This window comes from Python bivittatus, unplaced genomic scaffold (genome assembly GCF_059951505.1).
Source record: "Python bivittatus isolate LINGU-HERP-01145 unplaced genomic scaffold, Pbiv_v1 ctg000700_np1212, whole genome shotgun sequence".
NCBI lineage: Eukaryota > Metazoa > Chordata > Lepidosauria > Squamata > Pythonidae > Python > Python bivittatus.
The window spans coordinates 85495209-85517367 of record NW_028277098.1 but is presented as its reverse complement, the minus strand read 5'-3'; the positions used below and the strand labels follow the sequence as shown (position 1 = coordinate 85517367).

Below are 22159 nucleotides of genomic sequence, written 5' to 3'. Positions count from 1 at the left end.
TTAAACGTTAAGTCTGATGGACATATGAAATTTTGATAGCATATTATGAGCATTTGCACAAACATGGGGGATACTTGCACATTCACAAAATTGCTGCCACAGTGATCACAAAACACCCATTTGTTAGAAGGTACCACCAACTATAACCCCATCCCCAGTGCTCCCTACTAGCTTACTTTTGCTTTTTTCTGGGAAGAGAGGCACATCTCCATCTACCCTACATGGGACTCAAACACACTCCAGTAAATAAAGATGCTGCTGCAGGCTGCTTCTTTACAATGCGTCAGCATCCCATTCATTTATTTATTTGAAAATATCTAACCACCATTATGATCAAATTAATACAGGCAAGGGGTGGGGAGCCTGGCAGGGGAGCAACAGGTGTGTGTATGGAAATAGTGATGCTGCATAATACTGCACCTGTATAACCCCGCATTAAGTATTCCATCCTGCATTACAGGGTCAGCAATTGTGGCAGGAATGATCATACACGTTTACGTGATCTCAGGGGTGCTCTCCCAATACATTTTAAATGTATGTATCTTTGGAAATGCATACAACTTTAAAAAACCTCAAAAAGGGTTTGCCCATTTAAAAAGAGTTTTTTAAAAAGCCATTTTCGGGGGGGGGGAGTCAATAGGACCACGTGGAAGTTGCATGAGTCTTATAATACCCATGGTGCTAGATTGCCAGCCCCTCTTTGTTAGCTGGCAATATCAATATAACTGGTAGTGACATTATCAAGCACCCGGTCAACATCCACAGGTTGTTATGATGTTGGGTAAAAACATGAGTTTTACAATTCAATTTTTCTAAATGGTTATATCATATTTTTCCACGCTGGGGACATCCTAAGAGTGAAATCTTCCCCCGCAAGGCTCTCAAGACTAGCAAGAGCTGATTGGGTAACTAGACACAAGTCAAACTAATGCAAGATATAAATGGAAAAATTCAAGTATCTTTCTGCTAACAAGTCTCCTTGGAAAAGGCTTATGACAGCCTTGCTACAACTAATCCTAAAACAAACGGAGGATGTCCAGCTGCAATGCTGATAAATGAGTTGGTAAAGAGACAACCTATTTATACAACAAAATAAAGTAGCACAGGAACAGCCTCCAGTCATCTATGCTATAGGCCAAGACTACCCAGAAAACCTTGACACCTAAAAGGGAGGCTGATGTAAACCCTCTTCCAAAATAGCTTGGTGGACTGAGTTGTTCATCTACCAAGCCAAACCCTACAGAGAGGCATTGAAATAATCCACTTTTAGTTTACCTGGATTCCTTGAACACCAGAAAGGTAATCCAACTGTTCGGAGGGTCTCGTGAGAGGCCCATGGGGTACATGGCCCAAGGAACTGTTTTTTATAATGGTCTCAGCAGTAGGAGAAGTGCCACCATATAACAGCTCTCTTGCAATCATGGCTGTCACTGTAGCCTTGGCAGGATTGGGGGCTGCCCTACTGAACTCTTTGGTGTGATGTCCTTGATTGACTCCTACAGCCTGTGCAACCTCAGGGACCATGGGAAGAATGCCAGCAGGAAGCTGCTGATGGCTGAGATAAGGCATCCTGAACTCATCCTCTTTATTACCTAATAAAGAGACAGAATGTAAGAGTAGAGATTTAACAGGCAAACATCGCCTGCATGCAAATTGGCAGATCACTGAATATACGGTCTGAAAAGATACTGCAACTCTAATCCATTTTTTTTTTCAAAAAAAGAGTGAACGTTTCAGGGCTAATATGATTTTGAAAGTGATTTTCAATGCTGCTCTTCTTAAAAGACTACCAGAAGCAGCTTACAAAATTAAGGAAAATGCATTTTCAGTGTACAATGCAAGTGATCTGCCAATCCCCCATATAAATCAGTTTTTTAATTTTATCAGAATGGACAGAATTCAATTTTTAAATTTATAATGGACTCCCGATTATTTCAATAAGATATATTTCCCCTTTTAAGAAAAATCCACCCTGGTTTAAAATGAAGCCTAAATGCAATGTATCATGCTTTAAGTTATGCTTTATGACCCACTTGGGGGAAGCAATTTCATAGCTTGAGCATGTGCATTATAGTTTGAGACTGTGAATCACTAACTGAAAAACCACCAAAGGTGTCTGTTTGGAAGACTGTCTATTTCTGATTAATATCTAGTTAACTACCTGATCTCTGCATTTATCTCATTGAGAGCATTTCTCTTTCCACTGCTAACAATAATCTGTGCTTCTGTTTGAGATTATCTTTTTATTAGTTGTGGCAGGGCAAATTGTATGACAAAATTTATGTTGAGTAAAAATATAAACAGATACAAGTAATTCTAATGTGCCTTCATCTAATCATAAATATCTACTTAATAGCCAATGTATTATGTTATTTTTCAAAACAGTAACATTTATATTTATCCTCTTTATTTACTTTATTCAAATTTTAAATGTTTTCAAATTTATAGTAATTACAGAATATATTTATATTTTGCTTTAAATTGTTTTATATAAGCAACTTAAAATAGTATTTATTTCTTGGTGATTTAAATAATTTAAGTCAATCCACCTAATATTATACAATAAATAAATAAAATTAAGGTCACTTACTAGTAGATGTTTCTTCAGAACCGGGTTCAAAAAAAGTTACTTTTCTTCCATCGCCTGGTTTCTTTACTGGCGTCTAGCAGAAAAGATATTCAGATTTATTATTGCATTAACCTGAATGCAGAAGATGGGACTCTAAGTCAAAATAAAGAGCTTCCTATCTTGTTTTAATATGCCATTGCAACGCAAATCCACAATCAGCCTGCTCATTTCACACTCGCTTTCCCTCTACTATGAATACCTACGCAAGCATAATTTCAGTCTTCTGCAAAATAATTTTCTTGATGAATATAATCTATTTCTCTTTTTTATCGCTCTTATTTTTTATGCAAAGCACCCAGAGTAAGTTGGAGTTGAGTGTTCATTAAATCTAGGTATTACATCATAAATAATAATATAAATCAATACTGTGTTACCTTTTCTTCTGTCTTTAGTGCTGGCTTTGGGGGTTGTGGCTGAGGGACTTTAAATCCTAAGAGCTCCAGCATGTTTTCAGCTGCATTGCGTTTGGCTACTTTCTTGTTAGTTCCCATTCCTTCAGCTGTGTGCATGCCAACTTTCACCTAGAAATACAGAAAAAACCAGTTTTGTTTTGTTTTTTGGACACCTTTGGGTCAGCCTTGACTCCTGGCAACTACATGGACAAGTCCATGCAGTCTTTAGAAGCGGTTTAACACTGCCTTCTTCCTAGGTCTGAGAGAGACTGGCCCAAAGTCACCTAGCTGGCTTCAGTGCCTAAGGCAGAACTAGAACTCAAGTTCCCCTATTCCCAGTCTAACTTCTTAATCACTATGCCAACTGGCTCTTTTAAGTATCTTTTTATAAAAAGCAGAAGCATAGGTGATCATTAGCAACCTATTCATGCAAATATAGCCTGACAAAGAACCATGTCAAATGGAAAGATAAATTAGCCAACTCACTGCCTTAATCTCATTTATTATATGTGCTGCAGCACAAGTAACACAGACAAATCTGTGTCATGATCTCCCTTAGAAATTTCTTTTAATGCTGCAAGTAAGTTTAATTTCTTGAAATCTCTGGCATATAGTAAAAGTATCAAGAAAACATAACTCCAAGCTCATTGCCCTGTTTCAGCAATGGATTCTGTGTCCCATGCTGACCAGAATATTAGGGCTGAAAGAAAAAAGCTAACCGTTTACTGTTCATTGGTACTGCTACATTTTCAAGACCCAGGAGAGATTTCAAAGGATTTCATATCAAGTGACTGTGAAAAGATGAAGCTTTCCAAACTTCTACTCCCAAGGAAGCAAATATGGGTTAAAGAGATCAGGCTAAATCAGCCTGGTAAGTTCAAGAACTTGAGGAGTTATAATCCCAGCACAAGAGCACTAGGTCTGGGAAGGCTGGGCTAGAAGCTACAGGAGTCAGTGTGGGAGGGGAAACAGAGTGGAATGTATTTGCTGCTTATGGAACACATGACATAATAAGCTCAGAGTAAAGGAAAAAGAAAGTATTGTGTACTGCTATTCATCTAGACAAATAACTTGATTATTAAATTAATATATATGAAAGAAAAGCAGCTTATTCCAAAATTAATCAGTTTTACATAGAACTGCATGTGCACTGAATATAAAGTTTCAATCAGGGAATAATCCTAGCATCCGTAACTACTTGCTCGTGTACAGTACCAGAAGCAATCTTCAGTTACAGAAATAGAGATTACTTCATATCTCAGAAGCTACTGCAGAGAGTTCTGCACTGAAAAGATTGCCAAAATAATCACCTTTAAAAAATCCTTTAATGTTACCCATAGTAAACTTTAATTTTAAATGTGATCTATGTAATAATAATAATAAATTTATTAAACTTGAATCCCTTCTATGTTTTCAAAATGGAAGGTACAAAGTTAGCACTCACACTTGTAATTAAGGAGAAACAAGCAGGAAACCATACAAGAACCAGAGAAATAACTTTATCTGTGCAGATATTGGCATGGGATATCTAGATCCTTGCCTATTAATATATAGCTGTCCATCATGCATATTCTGCTGCCCTGTTAACACTTTCTGAAGTGTCAGCTGATTCAGAATACTGACCAACATGTCTTTTGCCTGCTTCTTCCGTTAACTTCACTGGTTACAAGTTGAGGCCTGCTGTATTTGGATCCAAAGTGGGTAGAAGTTCTTCAGATCCTGCGTGAGCATCTCTACCTGTCACGAGCTCCTTGAAGGAGCCATGCCTTTTGCTGGGCTTGCATGGTAGCCACGTGGGCTCAGGGAAACGCAAATCTGAGTTAAGCAAGTATTTGCATAGAACATAGAAAATGGAAAACGCTGAAGCTCTGTGTTGGACTTATTTAAGGTTCTGCCACTTAAACATGCATCCAGACTTTGTGTCATAATCTTGTCAAGATGTTGCTTTGGGGAGTCAGAGATGGTGAAATTGAATCTTTTTGGTAGCAACACTTGTACTTTGGAATTCCCTACAAAAATAAATTAATAAAATTCTTTTCACTGCAGAAGTGTTTTTACAGATAATTTAATTTTTATTCTATCAGACTGGGCTTTGGGTTTGTTAAAAGAAGATGAAGTGCAGCTAAGCCGCCCGGAGTCACTTAGATGAGATGGGCAGCCGTACAAATTGAATTAATAATAATAAATATTCACTTAAGTGAAGTTTAATGTTTCCCAATATTCTATTATGATTTCATTGTAAACTACTTTGAGGGCCCTTGTACAAATACATTAGGCTTACATTTTTCTTTTTCTTATACATGATATTACTCTATGTATCCCAATTATTATCAACAGTTGGTGACTACATGGATGTACCCATGCAATTTTCCTGGCAACATTCTGGAAATGTTTTGCTATTGTCTTCTTCCAGGATTTTTTTTAACTTCTTAATCTTACCTACAGTGGGGCAAAAAAGTATTTAGTCAGCCACCAATTGTGCAAGTTCTCCCACTTAAAAAGATGAGAGAGGCCTGTAATTTTCATCATAGGTATACCTCAACTATGAGAGACAAAATGGGGGAAAAAATCCAGAAAATCACATTGTCTGATTTTTAAAGAATTTATTTGCAAATCATGGTGGAAAATAAGTATTTGGTCACCTACAAACAAGCAAGATGTCTGGCTCTCACAGACCTGTAACTACTTCTTTAAGAGGCTCCTCTGTCCTCCACTCGTTACCTGTAGTAATGGCACCTGTTTGACCTTGTTATCAGTATAAAAGACACCTGTCCACAACCTCAAACAGTCACACTCCAAACTCCACTATGGCCAAGACCACAGAGTTGTTGAAGTTCACCAGAAACAAAATTGTAGACCTGCACCAGGCTGGGAAGACTGAATCTGCAATAGGCAAGCAGCTTGGTGTGAAGAAATCAACTGTGGGAGCAATAATTAGAAAATGGAAGACATACAAGACCACTGATAATCTCCCTTGATCTGGTGCTCCATGCAAGATCTCACCCCGTGGGGTCAAAATGATCACAAGAATGGTGAGCAAAAATCCCAGAACCACATGGGGGGACCTAGTGAATGACCTGCAGAGAGCTGGGACCAAAGTAACAAAGGCTACCATCAGTAACACACTATGCTGCCAGGGACTCAAATCCTGCAGTGCCAGATGTGTCCCCCTGCTTAAGCCAGTACATGTCTGGGCCCGTCTGAAGTTTGCTAGAGAGCATTTAGATGATCCAGAAGAGGATTGAGAGAATGTCATATGGTCAGATGAAACCAAAGTAGAACGTTTTGGTCTAAACTCAACTCGTGGTGTTTGGAGGAGAGAGAATGCTGAGTTGCATCCAAAGAACACCATACCTACTGTGAAGCATGGGGGTGGAAACATCATGCTTTGGGACTGTTTTTCTGCAAAGGGACCAGGACGACTGATCCGTGTAAAGGAAAGAATGAATGGGGCCATGTATTGTGAGATTTTGAGTGAACACCTCCTTCCATCAGCAAGGGCATTGAAGATGAAACGTGGCTGGGTCTTTCAGCATGACAATGATCCCAAACACACCGCCCGGGCAATGAAGGAGTGGCTTCGTAAGAAGCATTTCAAGGTCCTGGAGTGGCCTAGCCAGTCTCCAGATCTCAACCCCATGGAAAACCTTTGGAGGGAGTTGAAAGTCCGTGTTGCCCAGCGGCAGCCCCAAAACATCCCTGCTCTAGAGGAGATCTGCATGGAGGAATGGGCCAAAATACCAGCAACAGTGTGTGAAAACCTTGTGAAGACTTACAGAAAATGTTTGACCTCTGTCATTGCCAACAAAGGATATATAACAAAGTATTGAGATGAACTTTTGATATTGACCAAATACTTATTTTCCACCATGATTTGCAAATAAATTCTTTAAAAATCAGACAATGTGATTTTCTGGATTTTTTCCCCCATTTTGTCTCTCATAGTTGAGGTATACCTATGATGAAAATTACAGGCCTCTCTCATCTTTTTAAGTGGGAGAACTTGCACAATTGGTGGCTGACTAAATACTTTTTTGCCCCACTGTATCTGGTATCCTATCCAAGTACTAACCAGTCCCAATTTTCCGTAATTCTGAGCCCAGAGAAGGACAGGTGGATATTACCACAGAAGAATGAACTAAAATATTAGCATTTACGACTTCAGTAAATGAATCTGTTAGACTTAATCTATGCACAGAACAAAGGAGAGTGTCAAACTCTGCCCAAACCTGCATAACGAACTCCCGGCGTCTTGGCAGCCCACGCTCTGTGATGAGCATGTACTCTGGCTCTTTCTCTTTCTTGGCCTGTTGTATTTGAGCCAGTCTGCTAATAGGATTCATACCTTGGCCGTATTCAGGACTCGTCTGCAACTTGGACAGAAAAAGCTGACATCAGCTAACAGCTGTCAAGAACAATTGTAACACAGCGCAGTCACATTACACACTCTTAAGAATCAAGGGAGCACTTTTTTATTCTTGACTTTATAGACACCTGGGAAATTTGAAAGCAGCAAACAAATGTACTTAGCCCATCATGTTATGACCGACCTCTGCATAAGGCTGAACACGCATGCAAAACAAGTACTGGGAATGCCCACTAACGCAAGCCTTCGTTGAAACAGAGTTAGAGGAAAACTTGGCTTACAGAGGGCAGCAAGCACACACAGCAATGCAAGTGCTATACGAGTGGCAGTAATTTGGCATAATGACAACAGCAAGTGAGAGTTACAGTATTTAATAGTAAATATAGCAAGGTGGGGTCCCTTTGCTTCCCCTCTGGAATTTCCTTGAATAGTTGTACATTTCTCTCACCTTGACTATTGATTTCGTTTTCTTTTTGATTCGCGGCTTCATTTTCTCAACCGTAGGAAGGGGAGGCAGTTTCTTCAACTCCTCTAGGACTGCAATGGCTGCATTCTTTTTTGAAATCTTCTTGCTCTTGCCTTCACCCTCACCCATGAACTCGCCCACAGATACCTTTGTTACAAAGCTCTTCATGTGCGGGGGACCGCTCTCCCGGGTCACCTGTTTCAGAGGTAAAAACTGAGTGAAAGCGTGATAAACACTTATTAAAAATGGTAAGGTACAATGGTTGTAACAAATTTCATTCACATGAGCTAAACTGAAATTTGTGGGGGAGGAAGTATTAAGAAGAAGTTAATCAGCATTCCTGTTAATCAGGAAATGATTGTATTTTAAAAACCTCCCAGTATACCATAGCACCCCTCCAGATTAAAAATCTAAACACAGATACATATCTATATATTTAATTATTGCATGGTTTTTGTCATCTTATTATCATAATAAAATTAGACCCGTATGATGTAAATTTTGCCCAAATGGTAAATATTTAGGCCAGCACAATTTTTAAGGATTAAAAAAACAAACCCTGCACTTGGGCATGCATTCATGCTTGCATTAAACAAATATCCATATATTAATTCACGGTGAAGAAACAAATGCTGCTGTTGCTAAGATATTTTATACTTTTATATTTTACACAAACATTATCAGAAAGACAGTACATTCTTAAACATGAACATGTGTGACATTTTATACACTCTCATGCCAAGATAATCCGACAGTTGTGATCTTTAAATTCTAAAACTCAAGAAGAATCCAACCCAATGGCAGCATTTGGACATCACACTAAAACATAGTTTACTGATGTGAATGAATCAAAGTGAGTCAGAGCTTCCCATCTTTTTTTCTCTACTATCTGCACTGCCAAGGAGGAGAAATTCAAACTGTGGCTTCTTTAATGACTGTTGTGGTTGATCCACAGTGCAGTAAACTACTTTTGGGCATTATGTGTCAACAGAGCCAATAGAATCAGTAATCATTCATGGACTTCCTTTTGCTGAAAGAGATTTCTTACTTTCCCCTTCCACACTGCGACACCCCCTCCCATTCATATTGCAGCCCCTCCTCAGCTGTTCCTAAGGACTTGGAAGACCTTCTGGAATAATGTGGGACACACTCTAAGGATTGCAGCAAAAATCAGGAATTCCACATGCAAGTGAAAATTATCTTCTGCTCATCCATGAGCATCTTTAAATTCAAGCTAATATATTTCTATGCCCTATAATTTAATGGAACTTTATTAATACATAATGAAGTATTAGAACAGAATACTTGTTGCATCTTTCATTCTATTCTATTCTTTTTGGAATAATTTAGCTGCTGCCAGCATATAAGTTCCTTTAATTTTCATACCTGAAATCTATTAAAAGGGAAAACAATTTAACTATTGGACCCAGGAAAAAAACATACCTAATACAGTTTTAAAGGTCAGTCAGATCTGACCCCAATGTATCCCTGTCAAATATTTTACTGCCTTCAATATGCTAAAATAAAACCGCTTTTAGAGCAATTAACTAAACCTACCTCAAAATTCACAGGCAAGTTCCTTTTAAGTGCAATCTCAAACACTTGGCTTATTTCAGATTTATTGAGATTTTCATCATCTGGTTCTCTCCCATTTATCTAAGAGAAGAACAATTACATTGAAGAGGCACAGCTGTCATACTAGCTCACTAACAACAAGACTACTACACACAGTAGAGGGTTAGTATAGGAATGTTAAGCATAATGTCTTTAAAGGCAGATTAAATTGAAGGCTCAGGGATGTCTTACTATGACTACCTAACATGCAAGTGAAGTGCCCAAAAGTTATTGTCTGAAAAATCTATGAATATTCTGAAAGATGCAGGGATACATACAAGGAGAGGGCATTTGATGTATACATGCAACAGCTTGCGGGAAGCATGTAAAAAAATGGCAAGAAACTTTAGAGTTTCAGCATGTATTGTTTGCATTTGTATTGTTACACAATACAATTCAGCATGTATTATGTAAGCAAAGACCAGTAAGATTTGCTTTTTTATACATTTTAGCCTTTCTGAGTTACTTTCTGAGGAATAATGCGGTTATTGCTGTGTGCCCAAGGGGAGCTCTGAACTTGGGTTGTTCTAGCATTAATCCTTTGCCCCAAACCTACTCTCATAATATAAACCAACTGCAGTGTAGGCATTTAAATTATGTAGCTTAGGAAGGAACACACTATTATAACAGGAATGACATAAACTCTTTTCCTTTACGTTACTGGGAAACCTTTCCCAACTATTTATTCTATACTTAAAAGATTAAATAATCCTATTTGGGGCAAAATCAAGGTGATTTCTGAAACCTGGAAAAATGCAAGTGTATTTTTCAACCTTAGTTGATTCTGTATCAGGAAAAAAAGTATGCGCAATGTTCAAGCACCATGCATATCCTATTTAGTGCATACTTTATTTTTAGAATTACTAGCTATGCTATACCTGCACATGCTCTTATTTTTCAAACCAATCTTTGCAGCCATAAGGAAATAAATGAAAACAGGTTCTTAGTATGCTGAACTTTGAGCCCAATATAAAGTTTCCAAGAGTGGACATACTTGGCAACAAGATTACAACTAAGCATGTTGAAATTCTGACAGAATTGAAGGCATAATTCTGCACACATCTCAAGAATTTGAGCTGATAACTGCCTTCAAATTTTGAAGTGTTACACAAAATGGAACAAATTTAGCTTTTTCCTCCAGAGGAAAAAGACTTGAACAAAGAGATTTGAAATTCAAAAAGGGAATGTTTCGGTAAACTTCAGGAAGAATTTTCTAATAGTACAAGCTATTGGGCAGTGAACAAATTAACTTAGAAATCTGTAAACTTTCCTTCATTAGTAGCTTTTCAGCAGAGGCTGTAACAGATTTCCTTCTGCAGCATGAGGCTAAACTAGCTTATTTTGGAGAACACTTCCATTTGTGTGATTTATTCCTTTTCCAAGTTTCAGAGAGGTTCAAAATATATTTTTTAAGCAAGTAGAAAGCTTACTGTATGTGTCATGCCAACTATAAATGTACCAGCTTTGCTACAGTCCAAGCATGCTACATTAAACAGTACAGTCATTGCTATAGTCCAGTGTGCTACACAGAATTTGAAAATATAATCAGAAAGGTAATTCTAAAAAATGGGTGGGTCAAAAGAATACCCAGTTTTCCAACAGGGACTACTGTGATCAGTTTGGCTGATCAGAGTTCAGGGTTGAACTGTGGAGTTCTTGGTGCTCTCCGTGCTTGGTTGTTTGCTTGCAGACGTTTCATTACCCAACTAGGTTAACATCATAAGTACAAGTGAGTGTGGGATTTGCTGCTTATTTATATATAGTAGCTTGCCCTGTCAGTTTTGGTGGGGGTGTGGTTTCCTCCTCCTTCTACTTTTTGTACTAGAATGGTTTTACCCTCTGAAAACACTAGAAATATACAGCCAAGGAAGACAAAGCCTCCTAAATTTCATTTTAAAAGCCAGGATTTTTCTTTGACAGAACTCCTTTTATTCTCAATTCTTGAACAAGTTTTCCACTGCAAGTTAATCACCTGGAATTTAAGCAAATCCAAGTATATTTGTATAAACTGCAGTAATACCAGTAAATAAAATGCTTCGGAGAATGATTATTTGTTCAAGCAATTATGAATAGAGGAGATCATGAGAGAAAGCCAGGTTATGAGACAAAAGGTAACAGATGTTTTGCATCAGCTATTTTTATGGTGCCCGCTTAAAATCAGATCAAACAAGCTTCTGTTCATACGTAAAAGAGCAATAACTTTAGGCCTAATTAAAACCATACAAACACAAAAGCCTGAACACGTTCAAACTACTCATGGCAAGCAGCTATACGCTACACATGCTCTTCCACTTACAGCAGCAAAACAATATCGCTATGCCATGCAATGGTACACATCACAAGCACAACCTCCTCTCTTCCAATTAGTATCATGCAAAATAGCTTCATACAGGATGAAGGGGATCATCAGGAAAGCTGAAGCAAACAGCAATTCTTTAGAATTATACTTCTACAAGGCAATAATGGAAGTGGTAGACAAAGGGAAAAGTAGAAGGATTGATGCTATTTAGAAAGTGTCTGTATAGTCATAGCTTTGCATACAGAGGATGCTTTGAATATAGAAGTGACAAGTTCCCAGCTTTTGATCTTTTGAGTTTAGAGAACTCAGATAGCAATGTTAGACAAGTGCCCTACCGAAGAACCTATAGAACTGCTGTCAATTAAGAAGCACATTACTAGCTATAACAAGGAGTCCTGTGGCACCTCAGCTTATCCAAAGTTTCTATAGATCGCAGACCATGAAATGCATAATACTTTTCACATAGGATAGTACTCCATGCATCTGATGAAGTGTACTGTGACCCACAAAAACTAATGCAATAATGAATGTGTTAAACTTCAAGGTGCCACAACACTTTTTTAATACGCTGCAAAAAGACTAATACAGCTATCTCTCTGAACTAGTACTAGCTAAACAACAGGCAGCTTCTAAAGCAACACCAAATTAAGCAATGATACATTTATCGCCTTTCACAAATGCATGTGGATGGTACCAGTAATTCAGTTCTGCTGCAAACAGATCACATTTTTTCCTGTAGCTTAAGGTATATGGCTCAAATAGGTATTAGAATCTCTGGTGCGGCTTAAGTGTTGGTAATTACCGAAGAATTCATTCAGGATAATTAAAGAAGAGACAACCTTATCAATAACTTTTGACCAGCATTGCATGAAACAGAATTATAGAATTTCCCTTGCTGCTACAATATTACTTAAATACATCCTATGGGAGAAAGTATCCTATTTCTGCAATGCCTTCAAGACTTACTAATAAACTGTCTTTGAATGGGTTTATTGCAACACTTTCTTCTGTCAATCTATCTAAAATTATCCACTGACCCAGTTCATACCATATGCTAAACTACAATGTTGTTTGGTTTTGGTAAAGTGCAACATGTGCTAGCCACTGTGGTTTGTAAACAAAATGTGATTATATTGAATGAAGTCATCAAATTGCAGTTTACGCAATTTAGCACAATGTGTGAATCCAGTCACTAAGCTACAAGAGACAAAAGTAAGAAAGTCTCAACACTGGGCAATGTAAAAGTCTATGAACCTTGAAAGACAGACTCATGCTAAGCCAGCAGTGTTTCCTATTTGGCCAATTTATGAATATCAGTTCTCAAGATTACTATCCCTGGCTAGCCACACACTAGCATGGATTATACATTCATACTGAACATACTACTTTATCTTTTAAGCTGCCCTGGAAGACTACTAAGCCCTGAAATACAGCCTAAAAATATTTTAAGCAAAAAAAAATTACAACTTTGTTTATTGTGCTTATAAGAAAACAATTTCTACTTGATAACATGTTGGCTATCCTGCAATCAGCTTATGTATCTCTCAGATGCTGTAACAGCAACTAACATGTTTATTTCTAATCAGCTAGAAGTACATGAAGGATTCACTATAGCTAAACTGGGAAAGCCACCACAGGGACAGGATCAATGTCACAAAAATATAGTGTGCACAAGTCTTAAAATATTAATGCCACAGCGTTTGCACAAACTTAAACAGAACAACACTATTACTTTCAATGAGCTTCAAAGCATAAACACAAGCTTTGAATGGATTTGGATAATGCTCCAGACATACTACCTCTGGTTTCTCAGGCAGGGGCTCGTTTTGCAGGATTTTCAGTGCTTTAGCAGCTGCGTCATGCTTAGCAGCCTGTCGTGTTCTACCTTTCCCATGAAACTGCTGTCCCCCTATAGAAAGCTCTACTTGATAGAGCCACGGTCCCACCGGAAATGGATAGAAGTACCTAAAAACAGAAAGACTTGACATTTCAGATTTCTAGTGCACATGAAGTTATTCTGCCAGTAAACAAAGTTTAAGAGCTTACACTGAAAGCCAGTACTGAACCAAATGCTCAATGGTTAGTCCTTAAATGTTTGAATGACACACCCTGCAGCATACAGTGTTTATCAGACTACCCAAACTGGCTCTCTTCAGATACACAGAGGAATGGCAGCTCACGGAACTCCCAGCCAACATGGACAAGTGAACTCTAAGAGTTGCCCTTTTGGAGGATTCCTAGTTGGAGAAGGATGCTCAACACTGTACACTTACAGAATTGTCTCCATATAAAGCCAGAAACACAAATAAAAACATCATGAACCTAGCACAACAAATATTTTCCTCATGTCTTTAATGCATTCTCCCTGTCTGATTTTGATGTAGAACCTGTGATTCCCCAAAAGCTTGGGTGAGCTCCAAACCCGCAGCTGAGTCGACATGTAATACTGAATTTAGTGTGTAGGTTTGTTTCCTATAGTGGAGGGAGGGCATGCTGCAAGGACCTGTTGTCCCCATGTGCTCTTTCAAGTTATCCTCATGGAGGAAAAATCTACTTCTGAAATTATAATCTGAAAAATCCTTCCTGCCTGGCCCAAAACTCGTAATGTGATAGAAAGAAGCAATTATGAAATACAAGGATAGTAATCATACTAAGACCATCCCTCCTAACATTCAGGACTGTAATTTAGCCAACAAAGCTGAAGAAAGGCCAAACTAGCAGTAAGACTGATTTATTAGTGAATACATTTGCACACAACTAGTTTCATCCACAGTTTCATCCACGACTTGCCCATGACTTGGTTAGCCAAATTTAGTGTAACATGCTCTGTGAGCTGCATTGGTTGCCAATTTGCTTATGGGTTCAATTCATTGGTTGCCAGTTTGCTTCTGGTATAACCTATAAACCCCTACATGGAATGGGCTGGGTTATTTGAGGGACCACCTCTCCCTGGTTACATCTATCCATCCCATCAGGTCCGGCAGAAGGGACATGTTTCGGGTCCCATCTACTAAAGAATGCCATCTGACAGGACCCAGGAGGAGAGCCTTTTCTGGCGCAGCACCTGCCCTTTGGATATCATCCCCCCAGAGGTTAGATTGACCCCAACCTGCTGGCCTTACAAAAGGCTCAAAAGACATGGCTCTATCAACATGCCTGGGGATCTAGTTATGGTTTGGAGCCTGCTAGATGGTTATATTGATTGACATATGACTTGCACTTGCCTGCTTATTATGTTTTCTGGTTTTAATTTGGTTTTAAAAGGGTTGTTTTTAATGATATTTGTATTTTTAATTATGTGAGCTACCCAGAGTTGTAACTCTGTGAGATGTGAGATGGGTGGCTATACAAATTAAATTAATAAATAAAAATGTGGGGTTCTGCTTTGCCCATCCAGAAGAAGCCAGAGACCTGCATTCTCATGTCACTAAGGCTGTCTAACGAAGACATGAGAAACTTCCTAGCCATACACACTTGTCAGTGTAGGTTGCAAGTGTGCATAGTTCACTGCTAAGTTTACAGCTTAGCATGAACCACAAACATAGTCTATAAGTGACATTTGATGTTGCTGATGTAGACTTCTCCTGGTGCAATGGAACTTTTCTTTTCTCTCCCATTTGCAGTTCCATGTAACCTGTAAATCCGGAGGACTTTCCAACTTTCCAGCACAAACCTGGAAAGCAGAAAAAGCTGAAGATGAGAAGACAACTGCTTTGTTAATGTATACTGTGGTACTGATGGACACAATTAAATACAGGGCTGTAACCTGCTGATGTATGCCAAGAAATGCCCAGCACCCTCTAGTTAATTTGAATTATTCAATTTTCATTTTTAATCCTAGCATTTTTGCTGGAGTATTTGTTCTAATACAAGGTGGAAAACACCAGTTTCTCTGAATAAATAGGGACAAGAGACAATATTCCGAATCAGTAAATAGATGGACAGGTGATTTTAAAAAAGGGGAAGAATTTTAAAATTTTCACAGTGAGATGGGCGGTGACAAATTTGAAGTATAAATAAATAAATAAATAAATAAATAAATAAAATGTGTTAAGCAATTCTCACTGGGGAGAGTGAGCCTATTGCCAGGGACAACAGGAGAGAGGCTTCAGTGCTGGGGGGGGGGGGGACGACGACATTAATCTATTCTTTTCAGAACACTGCAAAACAGGAGGCCCTGCTCAACAACATAACACATGCTTTGCGCACCAAGTACTGTATACAAATAAAAACCCACATTCTGTTCTTTTAATATCTCTTGGCTCTCAGACTTTTTTTTTTTTTTGGCATTTCCTACCCTGAAAGGCTTTGTCAGCTCAATCATTCATCTATTGTCATATTTATGCTTGGAAAGGCTGCACCATTATTTTGTGAAGGAAAATTACAGTTGCAATAGCAGTGACTATATCGTATCAATTACTAGAGTATATTTCAATTGCTTGTCATTAAGTATCTATTTAGTTAATTCATCCATAAAACTTGCTGTTTCTGGGGAGACAACCGGAACATTCTTCAGAAGCCAAAATGTTTTGGAGGATTTCACTATATAATAGTGTTGAGGCAAGACATACCGTGGGGGATAAGCTCCGCCTCTCATGTTGTAGTTGTAGGTGGACCTCATCTCTGTGTAAGGATCTATAGGCTTGTACATAGGTTTCTTTCCCAGTTTCATACAAAGCGCATTCAGCTCCACTGTGGGTGTTACACTATCTAAAACAAATACAGAGCAAGTGTTAAAAGTGGAATTCTTTAAAATTTAATGCAATGCTGAGAACACTTAACAGTTAAAAGCAAACCTGGGGGGGGGTATTTGGGGGGAGAACAAGACTTCTATGTAAGTGGCAGAGGGTAACTATGTTGCAAGTCTTACTGTAAATTTGCTAAGGGAAGGTCCTCATTTTAATTAAAAAGTGTTAATGGAAATGTTATCTGAAGACATTCTTCCTGCAGCACATAGGTTGATTGATATTTGCAAACAGTATTTAAATATAAGCATTTAATTAGAGTCTTGGATTACATGTGCAGGGGGAAAAGAGTACAGCAGGCACTGAAAGTTACACATTACTAAGGTCTGCGTTATATATACTTGATTTAACACAAATGGTTTTTTCACTTCACAGAGAGTAAACACATGCTGCCTATAGCTTGCATTCAGCTTCGGCCTGATAGTGAACCATTTCTTGTTTGCATATTATGGCAATGTTTGCAAATCAGAATTCCAGACTTGAAATTAGTGGCATAAACCCAAAGAGCGACAGGCAGGCTTCTCCAAGGACACTAGAGTTTTCTGAGGCATATACTTTTGCTGCAGCCTTGTGCTTATCACTGAAAACTCAAATGGAAGTGAATGAGGCTGCAGCTAGAATGGGGAATGAAGCATGTACACGAAGTTCTCCGGCTATCAACTAAGACCTCAAAACCCACATAAAGTAGCTCTCTGGATTATTTTGCCTTGATTAAATACCAAGGTTTTACTGTGAAAGAATTATAGAACTATCAAGGGAAGCAAGAGTTCAAGTCTGATTTCACAGATAAAAACCAACAGATCATAAAAAGCCCACTTACGTAACAGCTTTCCAATAAGGCATTAACAAAATTTACCAAGCTATATGAAATATTTTAGGGCAAAGGATTAAGAATAAGGATAGACAGGAGGCAGGCTTGCATAGAACAACGTCCAGTGCTCCCAGAATACATTCTCCTGGGTGCGTCAAACTGTGGCTGTTCTTATTTCAATGTCCCCAAAAATTGTTTAAAGCAAAACTGGAAAAGAGAAAAAGAGCAAGATATGGAGGGAGACAACTGCACAGTAAGTTGAAGATAGAAGAGGCATAATGGGCGCGTAACTGCAGTGCAGGGATAACAGAGAAAGACAATGTTTTTTCCCCTAAGGTCAGCATCCAAAAACTATCCAATTAGCCCTCTAAACCTAAGGAGGCTTTCAAAGATCAACTGTTAAAGGAATATACAGATAGTCCTTGCTTAATGACCACAACTGGGACCAGCATCTGTCACTAAGCAATATGGTCATTAAGTGAAACATCATGTGACTGTGATGTGCTTACAACCTCACTTCTGCTGTGGTCAGTAAGCAAATCACCTGCAACTGTTAAGCAAAACATCACATGACCGCAACTTGCGATTTTATTGCCGGCTTCTCCATTGAGACTGTTTGTCAGAAGCCAGCTGTGAAGCATGCAAATGTCAATCACGTGACTGCAGGACGCTGCAATGGTTGTAAATGCCTGCCAGTTGCGAAGCACCCGAATGTCGATCATGTGGCTATGTGGATCCTGCAACGGCTGTAAATGCGAGGAGCGGTTGTAAAGCTACTTTTTCAGCACAGTCGTAACTTCAAACAGTCACTAAACGGGCAGTAGTTAAGCATGGTCTACTTGTATATGGTTGTTGTTGTGGGGAAAATAGGAGGCAGGAGTATTAGGTATGCTTGCTGCCTTGAGTTATATATTAAAAAGGTGGGATAAAATATAGAACAACAATTTAATTCCTTTAATATGAAAGTGAAAAGCCCACAACATCCCCAAAGGAGCTCTTTGAACCTTAGCCTAAGTTTTCAAGATTAGCTACCTCCAAATTCATTTCAAGTATTTAAACACCATTTTGCGATTTCAAGGAAAGTAAAGACAATTTATGAAAAATAAATTCTGCAGCCACCTTCTAAACTTGGTATTATAACACCCATTCCAGCCAAGGCACACTATAGAAAACCTAATTTCCAAGTTAGCTACATCACTGTTACTTGGTAAAAGAACACATCGTACTATATTCCTTAATGACTCTGGCAGTAGTGGGCTGGATTTAAAAGGTTATCAGGTTATTCAGTCAAGTAAAATGTTCCCTTAAAGCCCACATCTTCTGATGTTCGCTGCTTGTGATTCAGACATGCATAGAATAACAACCTGGTACCAGTGTTCACATACACTGATATATAAATCTGAACCGACTTGCAACTGTCAACCTGGATTGGCTCAAATCAATACAGGTCTGGCCATCCCTTTTTCCTATGAAAGAGTTTCTATCTGTTAAGACAGACTTGAGAATTGTAAAGGGAATTATCTGTGCATCTTAAATAGTCATGAATGAGCTTTCCGCTTTTTGGCTCTGTTGTAAAAGAATATTGTCTTAATTAGATTTCAAGATAGGTTCAAATAAGATACTGAAACATTAAGTGGAGGAAAGTTATACATTTGAATACTTTATGATTTTGTAACTATTTTTATTTAGTAGTACGTGCTGCTTAGCAAACCAAGGTGGAAAAGTATCATTTAAACCTCTCAAATGTTCAGTTTTAATATAGTCTATCATAATCAGTATTTTTTTAAAAAAAAAATATGACTTTCTTTTAAAGAATAAATTGGGTAACATTAATCCATCTGATCTACCTCTGGAGTTAAATGCTAAATAAATCAATGGATATAGAGGAATTCTAAATTAACAGAGACCTATTCATAAATGAAAAATCAATGTGATCATCTCAAAGTTGAATATTTACATTCTGTCTATCAGGCAATTCATTTTCACATGATAATTGTGAGTTCAGTTCTGTCCAGCAATTACCACACTTTATCTTATCATATACAGTACATTTATTTCTCTTATTTAACTTTGGGGGGGGGGAATATGCCAAGTCACAGTAAAATGCAAAAAAAACAACACTGGAAAGAAGATAAAATTGCCTAGTACACAGCTTTCTATTTTATTTTATATTAAATTTTAAACTGCCATGATTGCAAACCTATTATGGGAATAATTTACACTGTATGGTTAAAAAGAAAAATGTAACATATATAGTAGAAAGACACAAGGTTAGATTGAACAAATGAAACATTTTAATACTCTATCTGTAAATTTGGATTATGCAAACTATTCCATGCATGAAACAGCTGGCGTTGTCTGAGCACAGACCTGGAACACGTGTGTTCCAAGCAGAGGTGTTCTAGAGTGGAACAGAGTGGGAACAAGCAAGGTGTTGATGGCAGGATGTGATGCTTAAGGGGAGGTAGAGGGGGGGCTGGGAAGATGGCAGAGAGGCTTGGGCAGGCTGGCTTGGCATGCTACTCTGAACTGAAGTGGAGGGGCTAAGGGGTAGTAAGGGAACGAAGAGATGAGCAGGCAGGCTGGTGCACCAAAATGTTCCAGGTTCTGCTTTGGCCGAACCACAATCCAAATGGAACAATCCAGCCAAACTTTCAAGCCACATTGTTCTTGTTTTGTGCCTGAAATGAGACACAATTTTCCATTTCACTCACAAATGTGCTATACATGAATATTACTGCTCAGCTATGCACCACTACTTAAAAAAATATGAAACAGTGTTATCAGGAATTAAATTTGAGATCTAAAATGACCTTTTTCATGGGAAATCCACCCACTCCTCCTGATTTCCTGAAGTAAATTCAATTCTTCTGTTTTATTATAATTATGTGGCTTTTGATCTATTCCCAACCTTGGCTGTGTCCAGATGTCATTGTAAGCCAAACCTTTTTAGAATTCTGACCTGAGAATATGGATGTGTGTACTGGTCAATCGTTGCCATTTGATTCCTCCTGATAGAAGAAAAGTTAAGCCTCCTCAGATGGCTTAATCTCACAATTTATTTACTGAATTGAGCAAAGCAAGAATACTGTCTTCTCTCTTAACACATTAATCATAACACAAGATTGTACTCTGATTTAAAGGCAAGGGCAAAATTCTCAAGTTCTGGCAAGAATTCACATGTTACTGAAGTTTCTACCTTCTTTAAAGCAGCAGTTCATACCTGGGTTCTTTCCCTCATTGCGAGATGGGCGAGCTGTAGGTTTAGGAAATCTTGTCCCTTCCAAAGCTTTGGCAGCAGCTGCATGTTGAGCTTTCTTAATACTAGTTCCTTCAGCTTCCCAATGCTGGTCCCCAAGAGTCAGCTGCACTGTAAACACCTATAAATGAAAAGTAAGCTTTAATTATTACCCCTCACTACCTGACCATGTATACATATGGTGTTCAAATATATAGGTTAAAAGTCGTAACATCCATATATCATTAGTACATGACACTGAAGTTGCTGTTCAGAATATGTATAAAAGTTACTTAGTAAAACTGAACTACTTCACATTCCATCAACTTCTCAATAAAGGCCTTGTTTTTTCTATGGGTTTCATCTCCCCATCTATCTTTACATACAGCTTTACAAAAGTATGTTTATTTTAAAAAGTAAAAATTATCAGACACATGCATGATCTGGGAACCATTTTGTAACTAACTTCTCAAACTATGTTAGAGTTATGTCTTTACTCAACTTGATTTTATTTGCTATGCCACAGTAAATTAGTAGATTTTTTGTTTACATAATTTCTTACTACTGTGCATAACCAAAATAAAAGAAACAACATAAAGATTGCCTGAAACTGTAACAAATGTATAGTTATTTCTATTACAAATGTTTTTATGTTGATACGCTGTATAAAGTCACAGTGAAAATGTAAAATGCTATAAATCGGTAACTACATAAGGGACATTAGAGCCAGTTTGGTGTGGTGGTTAAGGCATCAGGCTAGAAAGCTGGAGACCACGAGTTCTAGTCCTGCTTTAGGCACAAAGCCAGCTGGGTGACCTGGGGCCAGTCACTATCCATCAGTCCTAGGAAGCAGGCAATTGAAACCACTTCCGAAAAACCTTGCCAAGAAAACTGCAGGGACTAGTCCAGGCAGTCGCCAGGAGTCAAAAATTGACTTAAAGGCACAAAACAAACAAACATAAGGGACATAGTATCCCTTCCATTATTTACTATGAGCTCAAGATTTCAAATTTATTAGGTTCTATTGTTACCAGGCAGATCCATTTTTCTGTGCACCCTCCTTGGATGGCCCAACCATAATGCAGTTTTACACTCTATATTTTAAAAATGTATTTGTTAGGTTAACGATATACACACTTTGCAGTTAAAAAAGCTACAAAAAAATAAAAAGCTTCACAAAATCCAGCCAACTAACCAACCACATTATTATCCTTCCTATAAATAGAATTTGCAGCCTTTGAAGGTGAAGCAAAGTAGCAGCTGCCCTAATTTCTACTGGTAGGAATTTCTAGAGTTTCAGAACTACCACTGAAAAAGCCCTGTTCTAAATTTGTTTACCAAGTCTTTCAAGACAATACAAATAATAACCCTGCTAACCAGATCTGAATAGAAGAATTTTACATTCAAGGTACCCAAGGCCATGCAGCCTTTAAAGATTATAACTGCACACTGAATGGAGCACTGCAGTTATATAGTGCGTAATATTGGTCTTCTGATTCATTCACATTTATTCTTAGTTTACTTCTAGAATTTCATAGTGAGGCCAAGGCATAATGGTCTACCCTAAGGTGGCCGGTTTTGAGAAAAGTCTAAGCTCAC

The 22159-nt window shown here is 38.2% G+C and overlaps 1 protein-coding gene across 6 annotated transcripts in view; it reads right to left on the bottom strand.

Annotated features, from left to right (window-relative positions):
- The window catches only part of STAU1 (staufen double-stranded RNA binding protein 1), a 43870-nt gene that overhangs the window by 5110 nt on the left and 16601 nt on the right, over nucleotides 1-22159 (bottom strand). The window contains exons 5-13 of one of the 6 annotated variants that reach the window (XM_088128480.1): nucleotides 20546-20702; nucleotides 16338-16476; nucleotides 13566-13731; nucleotides 9411-9509; nucleotides 7836-8066; nucleotides 7251-7394; nucleotides 3004-3150; nucleotides 2591-2663; nucleotides 1276-1592 (exon numbers count right to left, since the gene is read on the bottom strand). In XM_088128480.1, the coding sequence (XP_087984606.1) occupies nucleotides 1276-1592; nucleotides 2591-2663; nucleotides 3004-3150; nucleotides 7251-7394; nucleotides 7836-8066; nucleotides 9411-9509; nucleotides 13566-13731; nucleotides 16338-16476; nucleotides 20546-20702 (1473 nt within the window). The remainder of the gene's footprint in view (nucleotides 1-1275; nucleotides 1593-2590; nucleotides 2664-3003; nucleotides 3151-7250; nucleotides 7395-7835; nucleotides 8067-9410; nucleotides 9510-13565; nucleotides 13732-16337; nucleotides 16477-20545; nucleotides 20703-22159) is intronic. The other 5 variants (XM_088128482.1, XM_088128481.1, XM_088128483.1 and 2 more) reach the window with 5 other exon arrangements.